A 15,090-nucleotide genomic window follows, 5' to 3' on the forward strand; every position below is an offset into this window, starting at 1 on the left:
GTTTTTCTCCTGGGAGGCTGAAAGGCAGCAAGAGAGGCCTCAGACAAAAGGAAAACAATGCTTATCTCATTTGCTTCTCCTGTGTTTTCCTCACATGTGGAATGTGTTTGGAGATTGTTTACCCACAGGTGATTGTTCCATTGCATTCTGCTGGGAGTTGTTTTCACTCTTTGGCCAATCAGGGCCAAGCTGTGTCAGGACTCTGGAAAGAGTCACAAGTTTTCATTATTATCTTTTTAGCATTCAGTAACTATCCTTTCTGTATTCTTTAGTATAGTATAGTATTCTTTAATATAATATAGTGTAATACAGTAACAAATTAGCCTTCTGAGAACATAAAGTCAGATGCACCATTCTCTCCCCTCATCAGTAGACCTGCATTTACAATATCCAGTCTTTTTGAAGACTGGACCATCCTTTGAAACTTGTTTCTAGCTCCATTTCTCTCTCAACAATATCTGTCCTATTCCATGGCATTTCCAAGTCAGCATTCCTTATCTCCAGCTTTGCATACAGATGCACACTGTGTGAGCCTCCTGGCAGGCTTGGAGAATTTTCCATGCACCCATTTTTCCCCCCAGGGCCGAGGCAGAGGCTGTGCAGGGCTGGGTACTCACAGTACTCGATGCCCAGGACGATGTCTCGGAAGTAGAGCCGAGCCTGCTCCTCGCTGAAGGGCTGCTCACTGGGCACCTCCATCACGGGCCTGTTGGGGACAGGGACAGCCTCTCAGTGCTCTGCACGAGGCCAGCAGCACCCAAACACTGCAGCAGCTTGTGCTCCACCACCAGTGCCAGCACTGAGGCTCCCAGAAGGTGCAGAGATGGGTTATCCCTGCAGGGTGATTGCTAATTCCACAGAGGAGCTGCAGCACCACTGGCAGCTGGAGCACAAGAGCTGTTCCCAGCCTGCCTGGCCTTCCCAACAGTGGAAGAGTTATTTGGGAGGCAGGGAAGAAGCCAGCTGACACAAATTGCTCACCCAGACAAACAGCATTGCAGGTATCAGGAAGAAGAATTAGAATCACAATTTGTTAGCACGGACATTATTGGCTTAATATTGTTTGTGAAACCTAAAATGAATTGACTGGGGGGAAAGAGGGGAAGCAAACACCCATCAAAAAACCCTGGCAAACAAAACAGGTGGCGATGCTTTGGTTACTGAGCTTGGGTGGCTTTGCATAGCCCTGAGCCAGCATGAACCACACCCTCATCATCATCATCATCAGGATAACTGCTGGCATCTGCACCAAATAAGACAAACACTACTCACTGACAGTCCCAACGGGAGAAGAACAAGCTAGACCTGGCCTTTGGCTTCCTGCTGAAGCTGCCCATGCTGTGAGCACCAGCACTGCCATGAGATCCCAGCCAGCACTGGGACAGTGGGGACAGTGCCTGTGGCTGTGCTCTGCATGCCCTGCCTGCTGGGCTCAGGCCTGACACAATGTCATTGTGCAGCTGGTATCACTGAGGCAGAATCTCCACACCAACCACTGGCTCAAAGGTTAAATGGGAATATTTTCTGTGCATTGTGCTGAACTGCTTTAAAAGCCTATTGAGCTGCTCAGGGTTCAGCCACCACCAGAGCTCAGCCATTCAGCCCTCAACAGCCAAGGTTACCTGCTCAGCTTCTCCTCTCCCTTCCTCTGAAAGCTGCCAGTGCTGAGGGAAGCACAGGGCTCTAGAAGCCCCTCTCCTGCCTGTGCCTGCTGAAAGCTGAGGGCAAAGAGCCTCTAAGAGCCAGTCACAATCTGCTGTTCCCCCATGGATGAATGGCTGGAGCTAAGGACTGTTGCTTTGTTTTTATACAATTTTTTTGAAGTTTTTTGATGTTTACATTTTTATAATGGAGTTTTTCCACATACTTTTAATGTAAATAATGATTGTTTTGTATTTCTTTTTAAAAGAAAAAAATAGATTTTAAAAACATTTTAAAATACATTTAAAAATATATTTTATATTTTATTTATATATTATATAACAATATAATTGTGTATATATATTTTTATGTTTCCTATATTTGTATATATTTATTATATATTTTTAAATACATTAAAATCTATTTTATATATAATTAAATATATTTTATGCATTATATATTTATATAAGTTATATAAATTATATATAATATAATATTTTAAATATATTATATAAATATATTAAAATATATAATATATTTTAAATATAGATTAAAAAATATTTTTAAAAAATCTTTTCAAAAGAAGAAGAATAGTGTCCGTTTGACTAGTGTGGCTGGAGAAGTAGCAATTTCATCCTCCAATCCATAGTCACTTTTGAAAGTCTATAAATATTTGAGTTCAAAAATAAACTATCTTTTTTTTTACCTTGGACATCTCAGCTTCTGCATGTTGTGAATTTTGTGTCCTACTATAACAAAGGACCTGCACTGGGGGCTGACTCTGCCTGTGCTCAGCTTGGCTCTGCATGTGCACACACATCCACTGACTGCAGCTGAATTTCACTCAGTGCTCTGGGACCCCAAGCCCTGCCAGAGAGCAGCCACTGCCAAAACTCTGTGGCTGCTCCCCTTAGCACCCAGCAGCAAATCCTCCCTGCAGCATTTCCCTCCCCTCCCTGGCTGCCCATTGGATTGGTGACCTTCACCTCCCTTCGTGTTTTCCTGCCACTGCCTCCCCTCCCTCTTTTATGCACATTTTTCTGTTGCTGGAACCAGGGAGAAATGTGAGAGCAGGGCTGGCAGAGCCACTAATGGAGTGTAACTGCCAGAGGCAGCCAGGCTGCACTTGGGTGAGGCACAGGTTCCCCAGCCCGAGCTGTTTCCAGCAGCTCCCTCAGCCTGATCCCCAGGGAGACTGGGGAGCCTCTTGCCACCAACCCACTGGAGCTGGCAGCTTGTTCATGGGGCAGAGAGAAAAACCCCTCTGGGAACCTCCTCCATGCTGGGCACAGAAATCCTGACCCCAGTGGGGCTGCAGAGCTGCAGAGTCAGTGCAGGTGTAGCAAAGAGCAGAGAGGAACCTCTTACCAGCTTATCCCTTCTTCAGCTATGGAAAATAAACCTGCCAACAGCACAGCCTCCCAGGAGAGGTTGGTGCTGAGGGCAAAGTGAGGCAGCAGGTGCCAGGTAAACCTTGGTGCAACCACACACCCCTTGGGTCAGAGGGAACCCACCAGAATGTTCCTATTCAAACCTTTTCTTCCAGGCACCTGATGAGGAATTGTCATAGAATTTGTTTTCCACATCAGAGTCTGGCAGCAGGACATGCCCTCCCAGCCCATTTCTGTTCACCACATCATTCCTGGCTGTAGCAACCTGGAATTTTTGGGTTTTGCCTGCCCTGCAGACAGGGTTTGCCCCACGGGACATATCAAACCTCCACTTCACATGAGAACCAGATGAAGAACACCAAAATTTTCAACAGAAGGGGTCCAGGAGGGCTACTTACCCTTTCCTCATGAGGTCAAACACTGCAAGAAAAGGAAATAAACCATGAATGAATGAGAAGAGCAGCCTGGGCTTATTTGTTATTCATCACCTACAAACACACATCCATTCCCATACCTGCAAAATCAATTTATCTCCACTCATTTCTCTTCCCTCACCCATGACAAGGACACCAGAGGATGCAAAATGAAAATATTCATCTCTTCAGCACAGACAAACATCCCCCCTCCTGCCAGCTCTGCACAGGGACACAGTGGGTGCTAATTTATCACCCACAGAGCTGCTGCTCTGGGTGCCAGCCCTGCTTGATTTGAGCCCTGCTGTACCTCCAAGGGAGGGTGTTTGGTGTGATATTCCCACTAAACTGCTGATAGCAAAGGAGATGCTGTAGGAACATGCTGCTCCATTTCTGCTGTGTCAATCAGCAGCACAGCCACAGCTTTGTCATGGCCAAGCACTCCCTGGCGGGAGCCACTGAGGAGGATTTGCTGCTGTGAGCTGAGGTTTGCAGAGCACATGAGTTTGTGTGTCTGGTTAGGAGGTTGGGGAAAAGTGTTTTTCTGATCCTGCTCTGCAAACAGGAGAAGGATCTGCTTTTATCTAGAGTAGGAGAGCTCTTTCCTCATGAATTACACAGGGATTGCTTGCACCTCCCAAAAAATCTGAGCAGATCCCCTCCCCAGAGCACTGGGTACAAACACAACAGGGCAGCCTGAATTGGCTCACCTTGCCCTCCAGAAGCTACAGCTACAGTGGAACCATTTCATTATTCAACCTCTCTGTGGAAGCATTTCATTATTCAGCCTCTGCACCTCTGCAGGTTGCTCAGTGCCTGCTGACACCCCATTCCAAGTGCTCACATCAGTGCCTGATCCCAGCAGCCACAGGCAAGGAGCAAAAACCTCTTCCTCTACATCTGCTCTGCACTGGGGGCATTTTTGGTTGAGTTTTGGGGTTTTTTTCCTCTCTGCAGCTTTCTACCTCATCTCTCTCCTTTCCTCCATCCCCAGGAGTTCAGGCCTTCAAACAAACAGCCTCAGTCACCCTCCCCACTACCAGTGCCATCACTTTGAGATGCTGCCAGATGCCACTGGGGCTTCAGCCCAGAGGGAAAAGTGGCCTTTCAAAGGCAAATTGCTTCATTTGCTAGGCAGAGTCCTCCTCCAGGCAGCTTCAGAAGTGTCCCATAATTATTTCATGAGGAGGAGTCTTTGAACCTGCTTCATCAGGAAACAGTGTGGGGAAGCAGAGATGTAGAAGGGTCAGCCATCCCCTCATCCAGCCCATCTCAGAGGGCACCTCAGGGCCTCCCAGGCGTGTCCCTCAGTGTTTTACCCAAATTGGGGTTAGGGATGGCTGGCACTGTCAGGGCTTGGAGGAGAGGAAGACAAAATGGGTGGAATTGCCTCACCCTCTGCAGAAACACCCAGTGAGGAACCCAGGTGGGTTCCTCACCATGCTGCTCCCTCAGGAGGTCCTGAGGCTCACCAGAGGTCACAGGGAACACTCCCAGACAAGACTGGAGTGACTCTGGAGTCACTTCCACCATCCTACAGAAATTTCACAGCAGGAGAACAAGGAAACCATCCTGCACCCTTCCCTTCCCTCCTGCCTCTGGGGCTGGAATCAGCTGGGACAGAGCAGCTGCCAGGTGTTTTCAGTGCACCCATGGCACAGAGATATGCACAGCTGTGCTGACACAAGGCTGCCTTACCCTACTGCACGGGGCCTTTCCATCCCAGCTGCATTTAGAGGTGTTTAAACTTGGCAGGAAACAAAAAATCTGCAGAGGTGTTTCCTGCAGTATTGACCCCCAGTCCTGGCACGTGGCACTGGCAGCACCAGGCCCAATCCCAGAGGGTTCTGTTAGCTTATGAAACTCACATACCCATGTACAAGTTGTCCTCTGCAGGATCATCAAGGACCTGAGAGATCACAGAGAAAAAAGGGGAAAGAGAAAAAAAAAGTGAAAAAAAGTGGAAAAAAAGCAAAAAAAGAAAAGATTTTTATGCAAGTAACAGTCCCAGTACACTGTGCTGAGCTGCATAACACTGAGAACAATTTAGGCTAATATTTAGAGAGTCCTGCAGAGAATTTAGAGGGGTTTTGGAGGACAGGGCTTTTTTGGGGTTTTGTAGGACAGATTTTCCCGTCTCCAGAAAAATCTGGGCTTCTGCCTGTGTTTAGAGAAACAACCTACCAATAAAAGCACTGCTTGTCCTGAACTGCCCTCAGTCAATAATGAAAATGGCACTGGAGCCTTGCACTTGTGCACCTTCCCAGGCTTGTCTGCACACAAGTTTCAGTGATCAAAGCTCACTGCCATTTCTACCAGAACAGTGAGCTGCCTTCTCCTGGGCACCAGCCCAGAGCTCAGCCTGAGAGTCACAGTCAGCAAGATTTTGCTTGGAATCACCAGCCTAAATTTATGAACATCTACATTAAACCAATTCTGGCTGAAGTAGGAACAGTTGAAGAAAAACCCTCTTGTTGCAATACAAACCAGATTTGTTTCAGCATAAATTAGGGTGGAAAAGCAGCTCACCTCTATCAGCTTAACAATATTGACGTGGTCCAGCTTCTTGAGGATGGCTATTTCCTGATAGACTCTGTCCAGGGGTGCCATGGGCTTGGGCTGCTCTCCTGAGGATGCTTTGGACCCTCTGGGAGGAGGCCGACCTGCAAGTGGGACAGCACAGTGAGGAATTCCTGCTTTGGCAGCAGCGTGAGCAGCACTGGCCCCTCTGCACACTCCTCCAGCTCCTCTGCAAGATCTCATCCTCATTCTCATCATCACATTGTTCTCATCATCACATTGTTCTCATCATCATTCTCATCATCACATTGTTCTCATCATCACATTGTTCTCACCCCAGAGCTTTGCAGTATCCCAGCTGCAGCTGAGCTCTCCAAGCCCCACTGAGAGCAGCTGTTCCCAGCTGGATCTGAGACACCCTTTTGGGGTCTCTAGCTGCTCAGAGTGACCCCAAGAAAAGTTGGAAAGTCTCTTTTCCCAGCCTGGCACTCAAAGAAGGACTCAGAGCTCTTCATTTCTCAGTCACAAGGTTGTTTATTGTATCTTATCTATAAAATTTTTTCTCCTGTCCTGCCAAGGTCTGCTCAGCAAGACAGTCCAGGCACTCTGCCTGCCCCAGGGCAGAGTTACGTCTTTATACTAAAAACTCCCCGTACAATATTTACAATTACTTCCCAATACCTATCACCTATGTTAGACAGTGAGCTTCTACTCTAAACCAATCTAAAAGTGCCACCATCACAGCAGAAGATGGAGACCAAGAAGAAGGAGAAAGGCTGGACATGCCCAGATTCCTCCATCTTGCCTCCTGAACCACCATACAAGAAACCCCAAAATCTACTTTTTCACCCTGTGATAAATTCGCTATCATTCTATTTAATTTGCTGTGGCTTGCTGATCTTCATATAAGGTTGGTAACTTGCTCCATGGGTCATAACCAAACCCACAGGTGTTTTGGGCTCCTTGCCAGGGTCTCTGAGCCCCTGGCAGGGGTCTTGGCCATCCTGGACAGCCAGAGGGATGTCCTGGGTCCTGACAGCATCCCATGGCCCAGCCTGCAGCCAGGGGCTATCCCAGGGCAAGGAAAGGAGGGGAACACCCTGCCTAATTCCAGTGCTTAATTAGGCCTCATAAATGGTGAATATGGAAGAGTCAGCACTTCAAGGAGACTCACAAAAATCAGAGCCAGGCACCTCATTACTGAGTATGCTGGATTTCCCTGTGGCTGTTTCTGCCCCCTGACCACCCCCTTTAACCAGCTCCCTTTTAACATGGGCACTGTCACAGGAGGCCACTCTGCACCCCTTGCAGGCAAGGTTTCTACAGAGAGATCTGGCTGAGGACAACAGGCAGGCCTCTAAATGTGAGATACCCACGTGGAAATCCATACTGCTTCAAGAGCTTCTTTTTGGAGAGGACTTTCATAGCCTGGAGGAAGGAAAAAAAGCAGTGTTAAAAGTGAACAGGAGCCAAAGAGCTGATTGCTGTGGCCTGGGGTGTGCTGGGCATCAGGGACTGGCTCAAGGCTGCTCCTCAGCCTAGAGCAGGGTCCTGGTCAGTGGTGCCCACACCAGACACTGACCCAAAAGCTTTCCTGAAAGCACTGCCAGCCATCTGTTCCTTTCATCTTTCCCCATAAAAATGTTTCAAATTCATTTTTAAATTAAAAAAAATTCTAATTCATTTTTAAATGAATTTCAATTTCAAGGAATTTCAGATTCATTTTCAAATGGTCAAAGAAAAATGAGCCCAAATTTCTGCATTTGGGGCAGAAGCTTGAGGGAGGAGGTGGGTTCCTCTGGCTGACCCCCTGTTTTGGATGATGTTATGGCCATGATCCAGCTCAGAGCCACTTCAAGGCTGCTTCATCTTATTTTTGGTCTTGTCAGGGGTATAAGAAGGAAACTGAGCCCAGGCAGCTGAGGTGTGGGAAGGGGTCAGGGTGTTACGGACACATTTTATGAAAAATCCTTTTGCCAGGATTTTTCTCCTGAGAAGCTGAGAGGCCTCAGAAACAAAATGTAAACAATGATTATCTGCTGCTGTGGAATGCAACAGGTGCATCTGTGATTGGTCTCATGTGGTTGTTTCTAATTAATGGCCAATCACAGTCAGCAGGCTCGGACTCGCTGGTCAGTCACAAAATTTTATTATCATTCTATTCCTTTCCTTGCTAGCCTTCTGATGAAATCCTTTCTTCTATTCTTTCAGTATAGTTTTAATATATAATTTTCTTTTAATATAATATATATAATAAAATAATAAATCAGCCTTCTGAAACATGGAGTCAAGATTCTCATCTCTTGCCGCATCCTGGGACCCCTGTGAACCCCACCACGGTCAGGGTAATTCCTCCTGCCATCCAGCTGGCAGTAGCACAGTGGCAAAAGGTAATCTGAATTTGATAAATAATCTTTGTGCCTCCACCTGCTCTGTGCATTAATAACCTTTTGGAGGGCCACTCAAACCCCCCAAGTGGCCCAGCAGATGAATATTTAATGAGAAACCAGCTCCTGGTACAATTTGCTTAGGAAAACACTCTGTGCTTCCAGGAGCTGGGATGGTCACTCACTCCTTCCCCTCCCTAAGGGGAAGGTTATTAATATTCCTATTAATATAGCATCCAATATCTAATTACCACTGGAGTGATTCCTACACAATCTAACTAACCAAGGGTCCTGCAGCACACAGTCAAACCCCCAGGAATTTTGCATCAGTGCCACAGAGGAAAAGTCTCTGCCCATTGTTACCTGTTTTTAATCCCCACACCAGGAACAGGTCACCAAACCCACTCCAGTGAGCTCCTTCCCAAGCTGTTGTTCCTGGCAGTGATGGCACCACGTGCCCAAACATCCCCACCTGCCATCAGTGCTCCAGGTTCATGGCTTGCTGAAAGGATTGTTATTTTTGGTACTGGTCCAGTGAAATCCTCTGGATTTGCACCCGTGTAATTGAGAGGAGACACTGAGCAGTGTTTCAATCCTGCCTGACAGCTCCAACCAACTGTTAGAAATGATGGTGTTGAGAGACAGACTCAGGAGTGCTTATCTGTGACTTAGCACAGCTCTGTGCCCAGTACAGGCAGCCAAATGACTCATGGTCTCCTGGAAGAGGATCCAAGATGAGCACAACCGCCTCCAAATACGGCCAGGACCAAGCCTGGAGGACTTCCTACGCTTCCCATTTTATCTCTCCATCATGAAAATTTATGAGAAAAATCAAAGGAATTAGTACACCCATTTATCTTTCAACCACTGCCAACCCAGGAGGAGAACTCTCCTCCTGTTCCAATCCCATCTTGAGTCCTTGCTGCCTTCTGGCAAGGAGCTTCAGAAAAAGGACAAAATAGAAGATGCAATTTGCTGCTGAAAGCTCTTGAATTTGGGGGCCTCAGCCTGAGGGATTGAACCATCACCAGCAGCCATACCCACATCAGGACAGTCCTTCCCAGGAGAAATGGAGGGAGCTGGAAGGCACAGAGAGGAGCCATAGCTAACACAGGACTTGCTTTTGGGGACAGAAATGGGGGGAACAGCAGCTCCTGCTGTCACCCAAACTCCTTGAAGGACACTGGAGGGGCAGTGGAGGGTTACTGCATTGCAGGAGAGTTGGCTGCAAAGCACCACTACTGCTGGAAAGAAGCACCAGGAGATGCTTATGCCAGTTTTACTGCACAGGCAGGGCTGGGTCAGAAGAGAGGACCTGTCCCACTGTGCTGACAAACACCAAAGTTCACTGTGCAACAGGCCAGAAGCACTTAATTATCACAAGAGCAGAGAGGAGGGCACGTGGCAGTGAAGGCTCACTGTAATTACAGCTCCCTCCTGAATGGTGGCTGCTGCACTGGGAGCATCTCAGGGATGCCTCAGCAAACCTCTCCTTCCAGGCTCAGTGCAGGCAGAGCCAAAGACATTTGTACTCACAGGCAGAGCTAATTACCCAGATAATGCCTTTCTGATAAAGAACCAGCTTAGAGCCAAGCTGAGGGATTTTCCCTTTGCACAGGCAAGTGTTGCTTCAGCATTCTCAGGAAAAGAGGGAGCCTGGAGATTTCCTCCACACATCCTCCCGAGCCTGGACACGGGTCTTGACATCTCCCCTGGAGAAACAGCAGGATCTGTGTGCTTGTCTCTGATGTGTGTTTATTTTCTAAGTTTACTGCTCTCTTCCTATCAATCCTACAGCTGGAAGGCACAGGGAAGCTGCCTAAGGGAAAGGAGATCCCAGGCTTATGGAGAGGAGGAATGCCTGTGACACAGCAGCAGGACACAAGCTGTGGGCAATGACAAGGGCAAAAAGGCCACTGGTTTTGGGAGGGAAGGGTGACAAAATGACTGAGCCAAGTGAACTCATCACCTGTCCTTGGTGATGCTCTCACAGTGCTCAGAATGTCATTTTATTTGCTAAGGGAGAGATTTGTGCTGCAAGGGCAGAAGGCTGTGCACAGTCCCAACTCCAGCTCCCAGGGCAGTGGGATGCTGCTCAAAAATCCCTCCCAACCACCTAAATCCTATGCTAGTGCATGAGGGCACTCTGTGGGAATGCTGAACAGACCAGAGGGTGTTCCCAGCCCTCTTCACCTGTCCTACCTTGCAATAACATCCCTCAGACAAAGCAGCTGAGAGGGAAGCTCAGCTGGCAAAGAGGAGTGTTAGAACTGAAAGAAAATCCTAAACCTGACAGGCTTAGCTGCCATGGCCTTAAAATCCTGTCCTGAGTTTGTCACCTTTTATCCCAGCAGCAGAATTCCACCATCAGGCTGTGCCCCATGCACACTGTGCCACCCCAGCAGGGATGAGTCCTGCAGCTCCCCTGTCCCCAGCTGTCACCTGAAGGGGTGAGCCAGCCCCCCAAAGCCCTCAGCTGAACACCAGAGGGGCTGCACTGAGCCAGAGATCCCCTCCCTGCTCCCCACGGCTCTGGCAGTGCTTCAGCAGCTGTTGTGTGAGCCAGGGGATGGGAAATGCAGGAGCTGTGCCTTCCCTTCCCTCCTGGATGGCAACCAAAGCGGGTTCTCCAGGGGCTGGAAAGTTCAAGGCTTGCTGCTGGGCTCCTCCTCAGCTGCAGCCCTTTGTTCAGCCACTCCTTTCAGAAACTTGGAAGGAATTTTTCCCCATCACTGGGACTTGGTAGGAAACAGCCCTCTGTGCAAGGATTGTTAGGTACAAACAGAGGCACAGAGCACAATCACACAAATCTTGTTTCTTAGGAAACAAGATTAAAAAAGAAGGATGAAAAAAAGAAAAATCCACTGACAACCTAAATGCTGTTGCCTTCTTCCAGCAGTAGCATAACAAATGCCCATCATAACCACTTTTCTTTGCAAGCTGATTTAGAGATTGAAAATAGGAGGAAGACATGACCTGAGGCATCAAAGAATCAAATTCCATCAGCACAATGATTCCAATCTAGATCTCTCCTTGGACACATCTGCCTTTACTTTTTATTTGCTGCTTTTTCACAGAACTTGGCCTTTGATTTTTTTCCCTTAGTCACTGTCAAAGCATCTCCTTCAAACTGAGGCACTGAAACCTTTGCAGTGTGAAGGGTTCCTTGGCAGAGCCCAGAGCTGTGACAGCTCCATGAGCCCCAGGGGCAGCAGGGCTCTGCTTTCCAGCGGGGTCTCCTCCTTGGAGGCAGCACTGGCTCACAAACCTGGTGCAGAAATTCCAGTTTCCATGGCCTAGCACATTCCCTGCATCCAGGGACGTGAGCCAGGACACTTCACAGCCCTGCCAGGCACCATGGTGCTCACAGCAACCAAGGGCAAAGCTCTGAGAAGCACTCCCTCATCTTTAGTGGAAGGTAAAAAACCCACAAAGTAAACACAACCCATCTACATTTTTTCCCAAATGTGGTGGTTGATTTTTTTTTCTTGAGAGTTTTTCCTAATTCTAGGCCAGATCCAAAACTCATTAAAGCAGCAGCAATCTTTCCTTTGGCTTTGACAGGAGCTCTATTCAGTCCTTGCTCCCTATAAACTCTGCCTGTTTGAAGGGTCCCACACCTCAGCAAGGATCAGGAGCCACACTCTGAATTATAGCTCTAAATAAATATTTTCTTATTTTTTTTTACAATTTAGGTCCTTGTTATTGCAGCACACGAGCTAAAAGACAATAAAGGCAGCAACACCCTGGCCTCGTGCTGAACCTCTGCAAATGGAAATCAGTTATAGAAGCAGAATATCATAGAATAGTTTGGGTTGAAAGGGACCTTAAAAATCATCACTTCCATCACCCTGCCATGGGCAAAGACACCTTCCACCAGACCAGAGTGCCCCAAGCCCATCCAACCTGGCCTTGCTCACTAAAGGAAATCACCAAGGGCTGCTTTTCACCACTGAGACAAAAAAAAACACCCTCTGGGGGAAAACAAGCACACAGAACAGGCCCTTCCCAACTGTTAGAATCCCAATTGCTTCTCTTAACTGTTGGTAAGAGCCATGAGGCAGTCCTGGGGTGCTGTGCTGAAGGACAGGCAGGGCAGGATGGAAGCTGTCTGAGCTCTGGGAGAGCCCCAGGGTCAGGCAGGGCAGGCAGGTGGAGAGCTGAGCAGCCCTCAGCCAGTTATGCAATCAGCTCTTTCTCTGAAGCTTTGAAAAGCCTGCCAGCTCCTGAGCTGGATTAATGTCCTGGAAAAGCACAGGTGTCTCCACCAGGCCTGCCCTTCATTAAACAAGCACAGGGGGCTGGGAGGATGAGGATGGAGGCATGTGGCTGCACTGGGGAGGGAATCAGCTCCCCCTGCCCTGCCAAGAGTGGAACAAAGACAAGGACCCCGAGTTCAGAGAGGCCCATCCATCCATACACCTCCAGCATCACCCTCCCAGCCCAGGGTCAGCTGAACCCCAAAAGGAGGATGGGGTGAACCAAGAGCACATCCCTGCAGGGCTGGCACTAAGGGGGTCTTTGTGCCCTGCCTGCCCCCAGGTGAGGCTCAAACAGCCCCAGGCACTGTGCCCCTCCTGGCTGCAGCACACTTAAAGTGTTTGCTTAGATTAGAATCCAAGATTAAGTGGGGATTAACTGACACACACCAGGCTAACCTGCACACAGGCTTTCACTTTTGGTTGTGATGTGACCAGCTAAATCCACACCCATGGGGTTAATCTGTATCCAGAACAGGGACAGGAATGCAGCAGGCAATGCTACACTTTGGTTTGGATGTGACCAGCTAAATCTACATCCATGGAGTCAGTCTGCAACCAGACAGGGACAGGAGTGCAGCAGGCAGTGCTACCCTACACCCAGCTCTCCTGGCTGAGCTGTAACAGATGGCCAACACTGGGCACCTCAAAGGCATTTCCTGAGCAAAAAGGCAGTGCCAAAATGTAAGGATTATAATTTTCAAAGGAAAAAATACTTTTAGCTGGAAACAAACATGATTTATGGAGGTGATGCATTCCCACCCTGTGCTACTGGTGCTGGTGGGACAGATGGGTCAGGGAAGCCAGGGCTGGCACCATCACTCTGCAGAACAAACCATGCTGCTGCAGGGCATAGCAGGGAGGATTTGGAGGGCAGCAGAGAAAAGGAGCCACTGGAAAAAGCTCTGGTGCAGCTGTGAATCAGCTTGGAAAGGATGGGAGATGGAAAGAATTGTGGCTCCTTTCCTTGGCCAGCTCCAGGGCACCTTGTCCAGATTTTTGTCTCATCTCTTCCATCCTTCATTTCAAGACATTTCTGCTGCAGTTCCATCCCTGCTGGAAGCCAGAAAAGGCAGAGGAATACCCACAGGCACACAATTCCCACCTGACCACTTCAACCTGGTGTGCTACTTGTAATAAAGAGTCAGGGAGGAAAAACTACCTGGGGAACAGTGGGGAATGAGCATGCTTTATGTTCCACAGCACATTCCTGTTCCCCTTTATCCCAAGGCAGCACACCAGCCTGCCTGGCTGCTCTGGGGCCCATTTTCATCCCACTCTCACCAAATGCAGTGTGGAGCAGCAGGGCTGTGTTGGTTGAGGTTCAGCAGCACTGCAACCCCACAGCTCAGCAGATTCCTGCCCTGGCATCCATCAGAAACTGTTGGAAGTTTTTCCAGAAGCCTCCAGGCACAGCCACACATAGCAAGGAAGTTTTCCTTCCTTCCAGCTCCTGCTCTCAGCCTGAACAAAACAAGCCACAGGGCAAGCCCAGGGAAATGAGCACATCTGCAGGCAGATTTCACAGGAATTCCAGCTGGGATGGTTGGGATTCAGCTGCCTCTGAAAGGGGAAGCCCAGAACAGGAGCCTTTTGAAATATGACACTCCCCAACTCTGGCTTTGTTAAACCCAAGATTTGCCTTCAGTCTTGCACTCTACACCTCATGCCCTGGCAGTGGGCCTGGCACTGCCCAGCCCCACCATTCTGCTCAGCCTTTTCCTAAGAAACTCCACATTTCCTTCCAAAACACTCCTGCTCTGGGATTCACATTCTCTGAACCTGAGAGAAGCAGAGAAAAGAAAGATCAAGACAATTCTTATCTCATTGGCTGCTCCTGTGTTTGTGCCAAAGCAGAATGCAATGTGGAGCTTGTTTACCCACAGGGATGGGATTTTGTTTCCTTGGCCTGTCAGGGCCAGGTGTGTGTGTGTGTGTGTTGGGGCTGTGGGGTGACAGTCATGAGATTCTGGGCAGTTGGGTGCTTGTCAGATTCAGTTTAGATGTAGTGTAATATAGTATAGAATAATATAGTATAATAAAGTAATTAATTAGCCTTCTGCTAAGCATGGAGTCAGATGCATCATTTTTTCCCCATCATCGAGGCTGCCCTGATTTACTCTATCCTGCTCCTTCCAGGCCATGCTTCCAATGCACAGCAGGTGCTGAACACCACCACCCACATGCCTCTAATTTCAGGTGACCTGCTTCATAGCCAGAAAATGCCAAGGCAGATCAGCAGCATGTTCTGCCTGTTACATAAGGCACCCACCCATCCCTCCCTCACAGCAGCTCCTGCAAGCCCCCCAAAAAATCACAGGGACACAGCTGAGAGCACCAGGCAGAGAGCAGCCAGCTGCCAGGGGGGACAGCAGCAGAGAGAGGAGCAGAGGCACACTCACATAATATTTGTCATCATTCTCATTGTAGGCCAGCTTCACCACACCGTAGGAGCCCTGGAAATGAACAGGAAATGCAG

General features: G+C 48.5%; 1 protein-coding gene across 4 annotated transcripts in view; it reads right to left on the reverse strand.

Moving 5' to 3' along the window:
- CAMKK1 (calcium/calmodulin dependent protein kinase kinase 1) overlaps positions 1 to 15,090 on the reverse strand; it is a 97,150-nt gene that overhangs the window by 30,470 nt on the left and 51,590 nt on the right. For all 4 annotated transcript variants that reach the window (XM_074556798.1, XM_074556800.1, XM_074556801.1 and 1 more), the window contains exons 4-9: positions 15,014 to 15,067; positions 7,342 to 7,393; positions 5,975 to 6,108; positions 5,318 to 5,354; positions 3,431 to 3,452; positions 618 to 706 (exon numbers count right to left, since the gene is read on the reverse strand). In XM_074556798.1, the coding sequence (XP_074412899.1) occupies positions 618 to 706; positions 3,431 to 3,452; positions 5,318 to 5,354; positions 5,975 to 6,108; positions 7,342 to 7,393; positions 15,014 to 15,067 (388 nt within the window). The remainder of the gene's footprint in view (positions 1 to 617; positions 707 to 3,430; positions 3,453 to 5,317; positions 5,355 to 5,974; positions 6,109 to 7,341; positions 7,394 to 15,013; positions 15,068 to 15,090) is intronic.

The sequence above is a fragment of the Zonotrichia albicollis genome, chromosome 22, assembly GCF_047830755.1.
Source record: "Zonotrichia albicollis isolate bZonAlb1 chromosome 22, bZonAlb1.hap1, whole genome shotgun sequence".
Lineage (NCBI taxonomy): Eukaryota > Metazoa > Chordata > Aves > Passeriformes > Passerellidae > Zonotrichia > Zonotrichia albicollis.